The sequence below is a fragment of the Xyrauchen texanus genome, chromosome 15 (genome assembly GCF_025860055.1).
Source record: "Xyrauchen texanus isolate HMW12.3.18 chromosome 15, RBS_HiC_50CHRs, whole genome shotgun sequence".
In the NCBI taxonomy this organism is placed as follows: Eukaryota; Metazoa; Chordata; class Actinopteri; order Cypriniformes; family Catostomidae; genus Xyrauchen; species Xyrauchen texanus.
In genome coordinates, this window is record NC_068290.1 from 31,451,634 (window position 1) to 31,469,271 (window position 17,638).

The window sequence follows — 17,638 nt, forward strand, 5'->3', positions numbered from 1 at the left end:
GTTTTATCAGCACAAACTTACAGGTAACTATTTTATTGATTAATAAATAAATGCATATGTGAAAAGGAAAGCGTTCTCCTCGCATTTCTGGGTGACCATAATCGCATCCAGTCGAGCGCGGTATTTACACTGCGTGTGCTCAGATACACAATGATCTTCAAAGTACATCTACCATTCACTCACACATTGCAACCGATCCTGTAATATAAAGATCTGTGCCAAATACGGAGCAAGTCTAACGTGATTGGAGGGCTTGCAACTTCCCTTTTGAAAAACTAGCTAGGAGCACAAGTGTTTACTTCCCGCGTGACATTAGCAGGGGCAAGTAGAACAATGTTTGTCGCGCGAAGCATCGCAGCCGATCACAAAGATTTGATCCACGATGTTTCCTACGATTTTCATGGGCGGAGAATGGCGACGTGCTCCAGCGACCAAAGCATTAAGGTAAATGTTTTCTTGTTCCTGGGGCCTGCACGTTTATTCGCCAAGCAACATGCGTGGTTGCTGAGCATGTTTATGTAAAACAACAATATAGCATGTAAAGCAGTTTGCACAAGTTACCAGACGTGTGCAATTTAATTTCTATCCATCTTTCTTTGAGGAAAGTGTACGACGTTTGGATTTCATGTTTATCTTTCCTTTAGGTGTGGGACAAGGGTGATAATGGAGAATGGAACTGCACAGCTAGCTGGAAAGTAAGTCTTTTCATTAGGAAAATCATCTCAAATTTCTAGTTAACCCATAGGAGGTCTAATATTTGAATGGGTTACCAACTTCCTTGATCTGCCATAGAGTTTACATAGTGTATACGGTTTGGGCTGCAATTCAACTGATGTGTTTGGTAGACTCACAGTGGCTCAGTTTGGAGAGTGACATGGGCCCATCCAGAGTTCGGGCAGGTGCTGGCGTCCTGCTCCTTTGACCGTACTGCAATAGTGTGGGAGGAGATTGTTGGAGAGTCCAATGACAAACAACGAGGGCAAAGCCACTGGGTAAGAGAGATTACTCCAGTGTGAATATTTGCCATAAATCATTTAATTTTCACTAGTTGTCCAGTAGCGTAAGATAAATGTGGCTGATTGAAGTTCAGAGTAGAGGAAGTGGGATTTAACTTTGAACAGTTTTCTGCATGCATTTTAGGTTGTGCACAGACTAATTGAGTACAAATAATGTAGTCAACACTGTCAGCCTCAGTAAGCATCAAAACAAATAACGCAGCGGTACACTGGCGAGGAGATGCAAAAGCTGTTTATTCGGCATGCTGATGCAAGGAAACGGCTCACCACATATTGCATTAACTGCCTGTCCACTAATCTCCAACATGTTTTATGCTAAACAATAATTTTGAGATTAACTATGTGTGGAGTTTACTACAGTAAAAGTTTTTTGTAGAGAATGTAAATTAGACAAACTGTAATGATTAATGTATTATACGTGTAATTATATGTGATATTATTGTAATGACTATTATGACTGCTTTCTGTGCACAATGATGCTGATTTAAAATATATATATTTTTAAATAAAGACTCTCATGCCGAAATCTGCAGCAACAAAATTGCACTTTTTCCCGCTCACTGAAAAGTATTCCACAAACATTACATTCCCAAAATACGTTAACTAACATAGATCTCAAAATCGACCACAAGAAAAAGTGCAATGAAAACTGTAAAAACTGTTGTAAAACTCTTTACGTGGTCCATTGACGTCAGCCATGAAATGATTGGCCAAGATGACTCGCATGATCCAGGTTGATCGTTACGCTCTTTACAATGGTAAAAGCATGGAGGTTGATATCTCTGCCTGATGTCGACTAGTCTTTCACCATGTGATTTATAAAACGAGTCTGTAAGAAAAAACAGTGGCTCGAATATAGGCTGTGATGTTCTGTCAGACTCGGGCCATGTCCACACTAATATACGTTTTCATTTGAAAACGCATCTTTTTCTCTACATTTTGGCCTTCCTTCACTGAGACAGCATTTTTGTCCAGTGAAAAAGTAATCTTTTCGAAAACGCTCTTTCAAGTGGAAAAATTTGAAAACGGCATCTTCGTGGTGTAGTGTGTAGAGGGAAAATTGAGATATGTGAAAAGGACAGTTTGTCAGGTGACGCAGTCATGTGATCCATTCAACCCAAAACAATCGAGTTGGTGGCACGTGTTGTAGCGGCATTGTTATTAGAGGTCGACCGATATTGTTTTTTTCAGGCCGATGCCGATCTTTTGAGATCCGGGTCGGCCGATTAATGCTGCCGATTTATTTTGGCCGATATGTGCTTGTTTTTAACCTCTTATTTGAACCTTTTATTTGAAAGATAAAATGTAACACAAATAATTACTTAAGATAGACAAAATTTCTCAACAAATACATTTATTGAACGCTTGACCAATCTGCACTTGTACACTTAAATTAAAAATGTATAATGTAAAAACATATTGTATAAATAATGTATAACAAATATATTAAATAAACAAAGCAGGTGTTACGAACTGCTCCGAGACACGAAGGTTGAGATCCAAATGCAGCTTTAATTAAGGGGCAATCCAGACACGTAATCCAATATTCAGAGCATCCAAGAGAAGCACAGGCATAACTAGGGATGGGTATCGTTAAGGTTTTAATGGTATTACTATCTTACCGATACTGCTTATCGATCCGGTACTTCAACGGTATTCTTAATGGTTCTTTTTGTTATATATATATATATATATATATATATATACATATAGATAAACAATTACAAACAAAAGATAAACAATTACACAAAGATAAACGTTATATAGGCACAGTGATTTAATTTCAGGAAGGTCTACTAACATTAATGTTCTGGTGTGGTCTAAAAATAAATCTAATAAAGTAATGAATTGTAAAATAACACTGCATAGTTTATCATAGATAGATTAATGCTTATTAATGCAGAAGTTATTCATTCAAGAGCTGTAAGTGATTTTCTCTTTGCCTTTTGTTGTTTGATTCGCAGTAATGGCTCAATCGTCACATGTTTAATAGACAGCTTCCCCTTTAAGACCGAGTTCAGATCTAATAGGCTCCTGATGCAGCATATTTTCTCCCAACTATTTCCAGAACTACGTCCATTTAAGACATAAACTGTGTTTAAGTGAATTCTCACATATTTGTGTGTATAGTTGATCGTTTAGACGCATGAAACCCAAAGTAGCCTATACTTTGCTTGTCTCGTTGCGGTCTGTTTCGGAGCGCGTCGCCCTGGGAATGGTATCTCTTGCGCTCTTTTTATTATTAAACGCATCCTGCAATTTAGCAACAGTAGCTAGACTGCATTTTACAACAATCACCGATCGTGCCGATTCTGACGTTAAGTTTCAGTTTTAGGGAGAAATGTCAGTGCACCGCTGTGAAGGGAAGGAAGTTGTGCTAGACAGAATGCGGCTTATGTATAAATATTATTTTTATAATCTTTGGAAGGTGAAATCTAAAATAAAGTCAGACTAATATCACAGATCTAAACCAGGCTACGTTTGAATGTTTAGTTCTGTCACTCATTAAGCAGGGCTCGTGTTGTGCTCGCTGTGGCACCGCGGCACTCTCTCTCTCTCTCTGACTGCGAATAGCTAAATTGCATCACAGATAAATGGTTTCATATTATACATAGAAATGGCTGGTGAGATAAAATAACTTTCTCTTTATAGCAATAAAGAATGTATTTTCTTAATTTCTCCAGTACCAAAGCCAGTCCTTCAATAGCCTATACTGCGTTGGTATATTTTTATTACTTATTTCTCTGCATTGAGTGACAACCCTCTCAAATATAAGACACACAAACAGAACAAATAAAAGTCTCAGATTCACTGTCTGTAATTGCAAAATTCTTGCTTACTTATTGTGACATGATAGCAACCCTTCTGCTGTGATAAAGTTGATAACTTCAACTACGCTATCAATATCCAAAGTAGCCGAACATCATGTCAACTATCACGTTTGTCACGTTTTTTCTTGAAGTTGGCAGTAACATATCAAAAGTTTTTAATTAAATCTAAAGAAGTTATACAAATTTAACCCTTACTGTTTTCTCCAAGGAACTTAGCTCCTTCCTTAGGCACTGGATGAGGTCTGCTCACTCTGCTGGAAAATGACTCTAGGGGCAGTGTGCGTCGAACACACAGATGCGCCTGCCTAATAATCGGCTTGATATGTGTGGATATTGGCCGATGCCGATTATGTAAAAAATTAAAAAAAATCGGCCGATTAATCGGCCGGCCGATTAATCGGTCGACCTCTAATTGTTATGCCTCCTATTCACTTTGATAGTGTTGTTAAGATAATTGGGTACATGGAATGGCAATTTTGTTTCTTTTTTGTTTTCTTTTTTCGCATGCGCAGTAAGGGGATTTAGTCGTTTATGTATGTTTTAGTGTGGACGACGTGCAACTTTTGGAAAACGCTTCCTTTTTTTAATGTGTCTGGATTAATGTGGGTGTAGCCCCACACACAGAATGCACTTTAGAGCTGTTTTTCGTTTATTGTATTTGCTTTGCTCAAAAACGCAATGCATCAATCTTACACATTGATTCTTTGTGTGCATTGCATTGTATCAACTCTAATGTTCAGAACATTCCATAGGCTACTCTGATAAAGGTGACACAAATGCTGCAGTAACCTGCAATATATGCAAATTGGCATTGAAATATAAGCAAAATACTAGTTATGCCAACTGGATGCTGTTCGCTCCTTCAAGAACATGATTCCGTGACAGTTAGAAGAGCACTTTAAGTTGGAGTCAAAAGACATGATGAAATTAATCCCGATTGTCAACTTTGTGTGTTGGGACATCTGATTTGGGATGGGAGTGGAATGACTTCATGATTAGTTGAATTTTAGACTCGACTAATGGGCTCGACTAGTCAACCATTTAAAATCGGTAGATCATGCGGTAGTCCCCTAATGCATGGTGTAATTACCAGATAACCTACTACATTTGCAAAATGTGCAGTATATAACATGGCACACTGTGTAAACTGTACATTTCCGTTGTGGTGAATTGAGTTTTATAATTGAGATTTAAGATGTCATTAAAATGATGTGACAATGTAAACTTATTGAAATGTTAATCACTGCATACACTGTACTACAGTATGTCAGAACTAGGGCTGTCAATCGATTACAATTTTTAATCGAATTAATTACATTGTATCCCGATTAATTAATCGCATATACAAATATTTGCTGAGAAAGCCCCTCATATAAATATTAGTGATGCACCGAAATGAAAATTCTGGGCCGAAACCGAAAATTCAGGATGCACTTGGCCAAAAAGGACAATTTAAAATAGTTTTATATATATATATATATATATATATATATATGTATATATATATATATATACATATATTTTTTTAATTTCATGAATTTAATTAATCTTAATTGGAAAAACTACAAATTAATAAAAATGATCACACTTTTATTGAAAGTAACTCACCATATTATTCTTTATTCAGCTCTTTAACAATCAAATGTAACTTTTTTTTTTTTTTTTACCAATTATCCAATAAATGTAAATGTCTAGAAAACTCTAATGATATGCAAAACAGCAGTCAAGTAATGAACTTAGCAGCTCTAGGCTTGCATCTTGCAAATACAAAATGTTTAAATATGCTACATTTAATGATAACAACAGGCAGAATACAACAGCAGAGGGCCTCTTTTCTGTTTATGAAAACTTATTTCCACTTGAATATAAAATGATTGTGCAAAACAACAGTAATAGAAATAAAACCAAACTCAACTGTAAAAGACAGATGTAGCCTCAAGTGAAGAACAAAGTTTTGCAGGGCTAAACACATTTTTATGTAATTGCTATACACATAGCAAATTGGACTGCTTTCTATTTGAGTAAAAGTTTCAGGTTTCACTTCAAGAACAAAAGTTGCTACGCTTTCTGGCAAATCAAGAACATGAGATGCTGCACTGAATAGTCTCTCTCTCTCTCTCTGTCTCTGTCTCTGTCTCTCTCTGTGCTGGTGCTTGGGCAGATAAATACAGCGTGCAATCCGCGCAAGCAATGGAAAGTTATCTTTGTTCATGGGCCAGTAGTCAAGAGGATTGTCGCATTCGCAATACGAGCGTGAAGCGATCGACTGTGTTCCGCAACTGCTTTCGGGTCCTTGAATAACGTATAACGTGCGGAAGGCACCCGGTGGACTTTCTGGTGCCCTCCAAGGGAAAGATGGTGCCCTCCTAGGGAATTGGTGCCCAATGCAGACTGCGTAGTATGCGTATAGGGTGCGGCGGCACTGCTTATTAGTATTATATAGTATTTCCACACCGCTGACATCGGCCGAATTATGATTACATCAATTGAGAGTGAAACCTGAGCACTGAGGGGTGGGGAAGCATGTATATTGGCTAAAATTTTCGGTGCATCCCTAATAAATATAATTAAATATATAATGATGAAATAATGATACATAGTTCTCTTTAAATATTTAAAATTTATATATATATATATATATATATATATATATATATATATATATATATATATATATATATAAATGGAGTAAACGGGTGGTACTACAAGCTTTCATTTCTCAGGAATCTTCCATATTACGGTCCGGGGCATTTCGATTGATGGCGTTAATTTTAACGCGTTATTTTTAGTCAAATTAATCGCACAACGCGTTAAATCGACAGCCCTAGTCAGAACTTTTAGAAAATTGTTGGCAGTGTACTTCACAATAAGTAGCATCAATTTTGCTAGTATTCCTTTCAGAACGGAGCCAGTGTGTCTCTCTTTTAGACTGCAACATTAGACTTAATGTGACCCATCTTCTTCAGATAAAGAGAACTACACTTGTGGACAGTCGAACATCAGTGACCGATGTGAAGTTTGCCCCGAAGCACATGGGCTTAATGCTGACCACATGTTCTGCAGACGGGGTGGTGCGAATTTACGAGGCCCCTGATGTGATGAACCTGAGCCAGTGGTCCCTACAGCACGAAATCTCTTCCAAGCTCTCCTGCTCCTGCATCTCCTGGAACCCTTCCAGGTGAGAATTCACAGACTGCTCTAGTGTAGATACGCATATGAATACACACGATCATATTCTAACACCATCACTGTTTTAGTCACAAAATTTGCTTTTAGAGATGCACCTTGTGTAATTTACAAATAGCATATTCTATTGCTATCTATTTATAGCTTTTTGTTGTTGCTTTATTAATTTGTCTTATACTATTACACAAGTGCCTTCTTCACAGATGTATTTAGAACCCATTTAATGTAATGGGTGACTGAAAATGCGTTAAGAGCAGTGGTATTCAGCTGGTCATGTTATCTCAACATGGCGGTCACCATGAGGGGGAACCACAATCTTTTTTTATGTGGGAAAGATTACTTTTTGCACCTTTTTAAGATACCGATGTTACCACGTTTACTCACAAGCATGATGCAATTAGTTTTAGGTGTATTTAGACAATGAAAAGCAGTTACAACCAATATTGTTTGTGGACTTGTTTTTTATGACAGGAATTCCTAACTGGGTGCTTCACAAAAGGGTGAAAGCTCAGTTTCCTCATTAGATCTGTGACTGCAAATAGCACAGATGTTTTACATGCTTATGTTGACGGTAAGGTTAAACTCAATAAACAGAGTTTCCAAGACACTTTTGGCTTAAATATTCTCGGGCCACTTGAGTTCTTCAGTCCTGGCCACATCAGTTACTGGTTTGGCAGTTCACAAAATCAGCCACAGACAATTTTTTTGTCTTCACAGTTCTCCAGCTCACTCTCCTATGATCGCAGTTGGTAGTGATGACAACAATGTGACGTATGGTGGCAAAGTTCAGATATATGAGTATAATGAAGTTACAAGGTTTGCTTTCAATACTATCCTTTTATGATGTTCCACATTTTTTATTTGTAGAATTTGTGTATGAATCTGTTTTTTTTTTCTGGCTGTAGGAAATATGCCAAAGCTGAGACACTGATGACCGTTACAGATGCAGTACATGATATCGCATTTGCTCCAAATCTGGGACGGTCCTTTCATGTACTTGCAATTGCCACAAAAGATGTGCGCATCTTCAAATTGGTTCCCCTTCAGTGAGTGTTTCTTTGCAAAAGTACTGTTTGTTTACTGTTTATGCCATGTACATCCCTGCATGGAAATGGTCCAATTAGCCATCTTTAATTTTTAAAACATTGCATTCCCAGACATAATTGTTTAATTAATAATGCTATGCATTTTAATGCATCCTTAAGTTTAGAGTTATTACCATTCAGAGTTGTATGATTATAGGCCTATAAGTTATAATTGGGGACCAATACAATTTAACATCCATCTGCATTCCTCTTCTTTTTGGTAATACTTTACAAAAAGGTTCCATTCGTTAACATTAGCTAACATGAACAATACATTTAAAGCATTTATGAATTTTGATTAATGTTAATTTCAGCATATACTAATACAAGTTGCATATGTTAACATTAGTTAATGCATTAAGAACTGACATGAACTAACAATAAACAAATGTATTTTTTTAACTCATTAAATATGAATAAATACTGTAAAAATATATATTGTTCATTGTTGGTTCATGATGCATAATGTGCATTAACTAATGTTAACGAATGGAACCTTATTGTAAAGTGTTCATTATTTATATATATATATATATATATATATATATTTATTTATATTTTTTTAATTGACAGAAAGGACAGCTCCTCCGCAGCACCTACTAAGTTCGAGGTGCAGGTTCTGGCCCAATTTGACAATCATAACTCTCAGGTGTGGCGTGTGAGTTGGAACATCACCAGTACACTTCTGGCCTCCTCTGGTGATGACGGCTGTGTGAGGCTCTGGAAAGGTGAGGGATTAAACATGATTTCAGACAAAAAGCTGAGAAAAAGGCATGTTTATGTCTGATATTTTGAGCTTCTCAATACTCCACTTCTTCATGTTTGAGACAATCGCAGTCTGTTTCTTTGATCAAAGAGTTGCGTACTCTTTCAAAACATGCGCAGGGGTCTTCCTTACCGTATAACACCTAAAACACGGAAACCCGGAAAATTCCGTGTTTGGCGGGGAAGCGTTTTTTCATAAAACACGGAAAATTCCGTGTTTGGCGGGGAAAGAGTTAAGGCTGAAGTGTGTAACTTTTGTTGAACAAAATTAATTAGAGGGATGTTTTGACATGTTTTTGTTTTGTTTTTGCTTTTTGGCCATCATCCTATACCGTATTCAAAGCACTTCACTTTTTCCACATTTTGTTATGTTACAGCCTTATCCCAAAATGGATTAGATTCATTATTTTCCTCAAAATTCTACAAACAATACCCCATAATGACAACGTGAAAGAAGTTTTTTGAAATCTTTGCAATTGTATAAAAAAAAATATTAAAAAAAAGGAAAATAAATCACATGTACATAAGTATTAACAGCCTTTACTCAATACTTTGTTGAAGCACCTTTGGCACCAATTACACCCTCAAGTCTTTTTGAGTATGATGCTACAAGCTTGGCACACCTATTTTTGGGCATTTTCTCCCATTCTTCTTTGCAGGACCTCTCAAGCTCCCATCAGGTTAGATGGGGAGCGTCGGTGCACAGCCGTTTTCAGATCTCTCCAGAGATGTTCAAGTCTGGGCTGTGGCTCGGCCACTCAAGGACATTCAGAGTTTGTTATCTTGGCTGTGTGCTTAGGGTCATTGTCCTGTTGGAAGATGAACCTTCACCCCAGTCTGAGGTCCAGAGTGCTCTTGAGCAGGTTTTCATCAAGGATCTCTCTGTACATTGCTTCACTGTAGGTATAGTATTGTCCAGGGGATGAGCTGTGCCTGGTTTCCTCCAGACATGACGCTGGCCATTCAGGCCAATGAGTTCAATCTTTGTTTCATCAGACCATGATTGTTTCTCATGGTCTGAGAATCCTTCAGGTGCCTTTTGGCAAACTCCAGGCAGGCTGTCATGTGCCTTTTACTGAGGAGTGGCTTCTGTCTGGCCACTCTACCATGCAGGCCTGATTGGTGGAGTGCTGCAGAGATGGTTGTTCTTCTGGAAGGTTCTCCCGTCTCCACAGACAAATGCTGGAGCTCTGTCAGAGTGACCATCTGGTTCTTGGTCACCTTCCTGACTAAGGCCCTTCTTCCCCAATTGCTCAGTTTGGCCAGGCGACCAGCTCTAGGAAGAGTCCTGGTGGTTCCAAACTTCCATTTACAGATGTTGGAGGCCACTGTGCTCATTGGGACCTTCAATGCTGCAGACATTTTTCTGTACCCTTCTCCAGATCTGTGCCTCGATACAATCCTGTCTCAAAGTTCTACAGACAATTCCTTTAACTTCATGTCTTGGTTTGTGCTCTGACATGCATGTTAACTGTGGGACCTTATATAGACAGGTGTGTGTCTTTCCAAGTCATGTCCAATCAACTGAATTTACCACATGTGGACTCCAATCAAGTTGTAGAAACATCTCAAGGATGATCAGTGGAAACAGGATGCACCTGAGCTCAATTTTGAGTGCCATGGCAAAGGCTGTGAATACTTATGTTCATGTGATTTTCTTTTTTTTTTATTATTATTATTTTTTTTTTTTTATAAATTTGCAAAAATTTCTAACAAACTTCTTTCACGTTGTCATTATGGGATATTGTTTGTAGAATTTTGAGGAAAATAATTAATTTAATCCATTTTGGAATAAGACTGAAATATAACAAAATGTGGAAAAAGTGAAGCGCTGTGAATACTTTCCAAATGCACTGTAGTTGTCTCAACACATTAAACTGGGCTAGGAGAAACTATTATAGAATACACTACGTCTTTTAAGAAAATACATGAGTACTTTAGCAAACACTTTTATCCAAAGTTACTTACAAATGAGGAGTATAACAAGCAGTAAATACCTCAGTGGTTCCATGTTACAACTGGAGTGAGATTAAATAGCTACAGATGCATGGGCTATAATTTACTGTATTTGTGACTTACTAAGTTTTGAAACCTCTCACCAGCAAACTACATGGACAACTGGAAGTGCACGGGTATTCTAAAAGGAGATGGTAGTCTGATGTTTGGATCATCTGGTCCATCTGGTCCGCCTGGTTCTCTAAGCTCTGTCCTGGGCTCGGCTTCAACACGGAGTGCTGTAAATGGGGCTGGAAGATAGATGCTGTGCATCCTGAGGAAATCTGGAGCTGCGCAAAAGAATTGCATGCTTCGAAGCAACAGGACCTCACAATGTTCACTGGGACCAACTGATGAACTTTCTGGACATGCAAAGAGACTGACGCTTAACGTGGATCATTTTTTTAAATGGAGTCTGCCTTTAAGTAATGTACTTATGGTCAACCCTGTGTCAACAGTATTGTTTTAATGTTTGAATACAGACCGGGGGGTGGTTATGAACTATTGAATCATACAGAAGTACAGTTGAAGTCAGAAGTTTACATGCACCTAAGCCAAATATATTTAAACTCATTTTTTCACAATTCCTGACATTATAATTGTAGTAAACATTCAGTGTCTTGGGTCATTTAGGATCGCTACTTTAATTTAAGAATGTGAAATGTCAGAATAATAGTAGAGAATTATTTCAGCTTTTATTATTTCCATCACTTTCCCAGAGGGTCAGAAGTTTACTTACACTTTGTTAGTTTTTGGTAGCATTGCCTTTTAAATTGTTTAACTTGGGTCAAATATTTTGGGTGGCCTTCCTCAAGCTTCTCACAATAAGTTGCTGAAATTTTTGCCCATTCCTCCAGACAGAAGTGGTAAAACTTGAGTCAGATTTGTAAGCCTCCTTGTTCGCACATGCTTATTCAGTTCTGCCCACAAATTTTCAATCAGATTGATGTCAGGGATTTGTTATGGCCTCTCCAATACCTTGATTTTGTCCTTAAGCCATTTTGCCACAACTTTGGAGGTATGCTTGGGGTAAATGTCCATTCGTGACTGAGCTTTAACTTCATGGGTGATGTCTTGAGATGTTGCTTCAGTATATCCATATAATTGTCCTTCATCATGATGCCATCTATTTTGTAAAGTGCACCAGTCCATTCTGCTGCAAAGCACCCCAAATACATGATTCTGCCACCCCCATGCTTCACGGTTGCGATGGTGTTCTTCAGCTTGCAAGCCTCACACTTTTTCCTCCAAACATAACAATTGTCATAATGGCCAAACAGTAACATTTTTGTTTCATTAGACCAGAGGACATTTTTCCAAAAGTAAGATCTTTGTCCCCATGTGCACTTGCAAACTGTTGTTTGGCTTTTTTTATGGCAGTTGGCGAGCAGTGGCTTCTTCCTCGCTGAAGCAGTCTTTCAGGTTATGTCGATATGGGACTTGTTTTACTGTGGATATAGATACTTCACTACCTGTTTCCTCCAGCAACTTCACAAGGACCTTTGCTGTTGTTCTGGGATTGATTTGCACTTTTTCGTGCCAAACTACAATCATCTCTAGGAGACGGATTGTATTTGTACAGATGAACGGGTACCTTCAGGCATTTAGAAATTGCTCCCAAGGATGAACCAGACTTGTGGAGGTCCACAATTTTTTTTCCTGAGGTCTTGGCTGATTTCTTTTGATTTTCCCATGATGTAAAGCAAAGAGGCAGTGAGTTTGAATGTAGGCCTTAAAATACATCCACAGGTACACGTACACCTTCCTATCAGAAGCTAATAGTGTAAAAGCGTGACGTAATTTTCCAAGCTACTTAAACGGCACAGTTAACTTGGTGTATAAAAACTTCTGACCCACTGGAACTGTGATCTAGTCTATTAAAAGTGAAACAATCTGTCTGTTAACAATTGTTGGAAGAATTGCTCATGTCATGCACAAAGTAGATGTACTAAACTACTTGCCAAATCTATAGTTTGCTAATATTAAACTTCTGACTTCAACTGTATGTTTGAGTCAGGAATGTGGTGATGTTAAAAGGGACCATTACTTAAGGATTTGTGTGGTGGTGTATAAAGGTCTTGCTGTTATTTTAGTCTGTAGGGTATACTTTTTATTTTCTTACAGTTTGTGTAAAGTAAGGCTAATCCTATGATTTTACTATAGCATAAAACAATTCTAGAAGTCATGCTGAAATTAATTTGATTTGTAGATCTACAAAATATATATATATATATATATATTATAATCCATAGTGTTTGCAATGGTATATTTTATAGATGATTCTATAGGATTGTCACATTTTCCTTTTTTTGCTGGCTAAATTTTTTGGCAAATCAAGTGTAATTGATTGTAGTAAATGTTTAATTTTATTTTTAATTTGGTTAAAAATGGACCAAGTAGAACTGCTTATGCAAACATAAGCAGTAACCAGGGAAATATTTTAAATGATATCCATTTGCTGGCAATGTGACATTATGTAATCATTTTCAAGTGATATTTTGTAGATCGAATCAAAGAATAAAAAAGTTTGCAAACTGAGTTTTTATTATATTAATGCATTTTTGCAAAGCTTTAATTTTAAATCTGGGACCCACTTTATACGAGATGTTTTTATCTACTATGTACTCAAGCACAGGATCCCCCAAATAATGAAAACAAGCAAGATTACTCATGATGGATCTGTCTTAATCCGGTAGTATGTGATGGTTGTAAAAAGATACAAGTCAAATGTTATGATATTGCTAAAGACCTATTAGTAAAAAGAGGAAATTATATGAACTTCCCTAATGCAAAAAATATATTTTCTGTATATTATTAAAATTGATTATCAGTTTTCTCCTAGCAGGTCATTACGCTTATAAATATTTGTCCTATATATATATATATATATATATATATATATATATATACTCACACATGGACATTGTGAAGAAGGCTCATCAGAGGTTGTATTTCCTTCGCCAGCTGAGGAAGTTCAAACAGGCACAGGAGCTGCTGACTCCGTTCTACTCAGCCATCATGCAGTCTGTCCTATGCACCTCTGTAACTGTCAGCCACCAAATCGACTCAAGGTTACTACAACCGACAGTCAGGACTGCTGAGAGATTATTGGTGCACATGTACATAAGCCATTCCATGTTATATGTCAATTTTTTTGTCTGTTTATACTCTTACTTTGTTTTATATTCTGTGTCTCACTGTAATGTTCTGTGTGCACTTGTTTCTCCTATCACCAAAAATAAATTAATTAATCCTTGTGTACGTGGGCACACTTGGCAATAAAGCTCATTCTGATATGTTAATATCACCATATTATACCAGTTCCCTCTGTAGCAGGGTCTTTTCTATATTAATTGTGCCTTCAGTTAAACTAAGCCCTATTTGAACCAGTACAAAAATAGTAGTCTCTTGTCTTCTAATCACATGATCAGGTAATGGGATCTTAAATACAAATAAAAGTTCTTAACACCACACTCTGAGACAGTTGACCACCTTCGTGGACAGATGACATTTGTTTTAAAAAATGGTTAATTGAGGAATGTCTCCAGTCTTTCTAGAAATCGGATGTTCTTGTAGTGTACACACAAGATTGAAAAGAGACTGGCATCTTGTCATTTGAAATTGTATGCACTTGTACCTGAGGATTCGTTTACATCACACTTTCTACAAGATGCCATTTGTTGGACTACAGTGGTCATTTTGAAGTTTAGTAAGCAGCTGTGATGTAGGGTGCATGTTTAACAGCTGCTCACGCTGTCAGCTGTTCTGCTGATGAGATTCAGTGTCTGCTGCTGCACATTCTCAATTCTCATTTTGGTTTATACAGAACTTGATTTCTAAATCGAGCTTCTATTGTTGTAATAGCTATACGCAAGCAAGATATCCTTGTGTCATCTATGTGACTGTTGCATTACAAATACAAAAAGTACTGCAAGTCTAAAGTATACATAAATCAACACTAATTTATGTAATAAAAAGTATACTGTTCAAACAAATATTCTCGTTAATCAAAACAATAAAAACGTGATTGACAGATGATTACGCCACTCTTTGAATTCAACCAGATTGGGTGATCCAATGAAATTCCGTGTTTTGTCGAAGTACCGCCCACGTTAAGAGAAACTTAGAGGCGGGATTCTGCCATAATGGCTTCATTTCAGCGTTAGACTTCGACAAACTGTTGTCAAAAAGTGGACAAGACGCTGTTTCTGCTGCTTTTTTCGTGTTAAATGGACTATCGGTGATGTAGTTTTATGAAGACGTCGAATTAACTACATTGATTTGGCATAAGTGCCACTTTTCTCATGGTAGGTGCTCGTCGTCAACGATTTCTCTCAGCTGTTCTGTCTTTTTCCTCTTGTTTTTCTTAGTGTCACCGTTAGCTTTTCAGCCAACGAATGGCCAAAGAAAAGACGCAAAGGCCAGAAAAATATATGTTTTCTTTTAAACTGACGTTTGAACGACTTTTTTTTTGTTTTTATCAAGCTGTTTGAGGAACATGGCTCAAGTTCTTGATCTATTGGCCTTGTTTCAACATGTCTGCATTTCACGTGCTTTATTAGAGTTAAACCTCAAACTACAGTCCTTATTTATTTGTATATAGAGACAGTTATTGTCCTATGATAAGCTAACAATAGAGATTAATAGAGTTGTTTAGTGAACTGATCAGTTTAGCCTGCTAACTACAAACATAAAATGAAAGCTGAACTTAAGATACTATATAGGAAGATACATTCAGTTTGCCTTATACATCTCAGCTGAGAGTAATTATTATAAATTTTGTATGTGTTATTTTCCATTGAAAAGACTGAGAGCTAAATGTAGGCTAACAGGAGCTTACTACAATATCAACAGATGACAGCTGAAGATCACTTCGTCTGCATAGCATATGAATTTCAAGTGTGATTTGACACACTTTTGCAGACATTCACGGCGGTCTTGCGCAGAAAACAACCAAGCACATTATGACCATTATTCACTCCTGATGTGGTCCGTTTACTTCACATGCCTGAAATATCCCCTTCTTTCGCAGATCACTCCTCATGTGGTGAAGCCCTGTGTCAGTGAGTCACACAGACATGGAGAACTTCCAAAACATTGAGGATGAGCCTTTTCCAAGCTTCCTTTCAAACTGCTCGCTGGGCAGCAGTGGCCGTGCCACTCTTGGCAACATGACACTGGGCTCCTCGCTCGGGATGCCCATGGCCGCCTCTACTGTGGCTAAAATTAGAGCTCCATTAGACAACAGGTGGGAGACCTCTGTGTGCAATCTGACTATATTGTGACTTGGGCAAAAACTTTGACTTCCTCATTTTCCTGTTTGAGTTAAATGGTGGGCAGGGAGTTAAAGTTAGAAAGGTGTTTTTCCAAAGAGGGAGAATGTTTGTTTCAGAATCAGCTTTATTGCCAAGTATGCTTACACATACAAGGAATTTGTCTTGGTGACAGGAGCTTCCAGTCTACAACAATACAAACAATACCAAAAACGGCAGCAAGACATAGGTAGTTAAAAACAAAAAAGAACACAAAATAAATAATTATACATATACGTACATACACTCACCTTCATACATACCCACATACACACTCGTAGTGCAAATCTAATACAATCTGTATATAAAGAACAAAAAACAGTATATTATGTACAGAGCAATGTAAGTAATGGCAGAAGTGGATATGTTGGATTATATAAATTAAAATTAAACTGTGTATTGCACATCATTATTGCTCAATGGGGCAATTTAATTGTTCATTAGATGGATGGCCTGAGGGACTAATTCAATCAATAAAAATAAATAAAAACACTTAAAGGAGTTCAATCCAAAATTAAAATCATGTCATGTCAGTCACAGTCACTAGTCAACAAAGCTCTAGTTTAAGAGCGAGTTCGTCAATCGCTGTCCCTCATTTTTTTAACCCAAATTACACACTTTCCTCTGTGGAAAATAGTAGGAAATTATTGGCAATATAGTAAATCTCAGTCACTATTCATTTTCAATGACCCATGCCTTTTTGCTTAAAGGTGAAGACCCAACCCTATGTTTGTTCTGTAATATTCCCTTATCTGTCAAACATATTTTACTAGATTGTCCTGGTCTTAACGCAAGTAGAATGCTCTTTTATGATAGTTACCTCGTTAAAAGACTTATTTAATGAGATTGTGCATGAAAAGGTTTTGGATTTCTTGTCATATGCTAATCTTAAAAAAAAAATGTATAATATGACTTGCTATCTATATTTGTTTTGTTTTTATTGTATTTATATGATATCTGTATTTTTGTAATTGAATTCTTGCCATGAAAATAGCTTTGATTGCTGACATGGCATTAAACAAAACATACTACTACTACTACTACTCATTTTCAATGCAGTTTTTGTTTTGCCATTCTACCCATCATCTCCTTTTGTCTTCCACAAAAGAAAGTTATGCAGGTTTTGAGTGTCATGAGGGTGAGCAAATGATGACATGATTTTAATTTTGGATTGAACTCCTTTAAGTGTTTTTATTTATTTTTATTGATTGAATTAGTTCACAAGACTAGATCATGTATGTTTTGTCTTTTTTGTCTTTTGTTAGGACTATTGCCACTAACTTAAAGGGATAGTTCACCCAAAAGTAAAAATTCACTTTTATACTCCCCCCTCATGCCATCCCAGATAAATATGACTTTCTTCTATAGAACACAAATATTTTAGAGGAATATTTCAGCTCTGTAGGTATATACAAGTCAAAGGTGACAGGAACTTTAAAGCTCCAAAA

At 37.1% G+C, this 17,638-nt stretch overlaps 2 protein-coding genes across 4 annotated transcripts in view; both read left to right on the forward strand.

The window, feature by feature from the left end:
- The first annotated feature begins 233 nt into the window (after positions 1-233).
- On the forward strand, positions 234-13,735 carry LOC127655898 (nucleoporin SEH1-like). The gene is made up of 8 exons (XM_052143942.1): positions 234-444; positions 645-695; positions 846-992; positions 6,814-7,025; positions 7,751-7,849; positions 7,939-8,079; positions 8,692-8,846; positions 10,986-13,735. The coding sequence occupies exons 1-8, from the start codon at positions 334-336 to the stop codon at positions 11,138-11,140; spliced, it is 1,071 nt and encodes a 356-aa protein (XP_051999902.1). The 5' UTR covers positions 234-333; the 3' UTR covers positions 11,141-13,735.
- A 1,288-nt stretch (positions 13,736-15,023) lies between these two features.
- The window catches only part of LOC127656074 (centrosomal protein of 192 kDa-like), a 38,813-nt gene continuing 36,198 nt past the window's right edge, over positions 15,024-17,638 (forward strand). For all 3 annotated transcript variants that reach the window (XM_052144236.1, XM_052144238.1, XM_052144237.1), the window contains exons 1-2: positions 15,024-15,185; positions 15,911-16,126. In XM_052144236.1, coding sequence (XP_052000196.1) covers positions 15,957-16,126 — 170 coding nt within the window. In that variant the 5' untranslated portion in view covers positions 15,024-15,185; positions 15,911-15,956. The remainder of the gene's footprint in view (positions 15,186-15,910; positions 16,127-17,638) is intronic.

Excerpts from the sequence above, each read along its gene's own strand:
- LOC127655898 (XM_052143942.1), top strand. The coding sequence starts at position 334 with ATGTTTGTCGCGCGAAGCATCGCAGCCGATCACAAAGATTTGATCCAC. Across the intron at positions 7,026-7,750 it reads ATCTCCTGGAACCCTTCCAG|TTCTCCAGCTCACTCTCCTA; the intron begins GTGAGAATTCAC and ends TTGTCTTCACAG. Across the intron at positions 7,850-7,938 it reads GAGTATAATGAAGTTACAAG|GAAATATGCCAAAGCTGAGA; the intron begins GTTTGCTTTCAA and ends TTCTGGCTGTAG.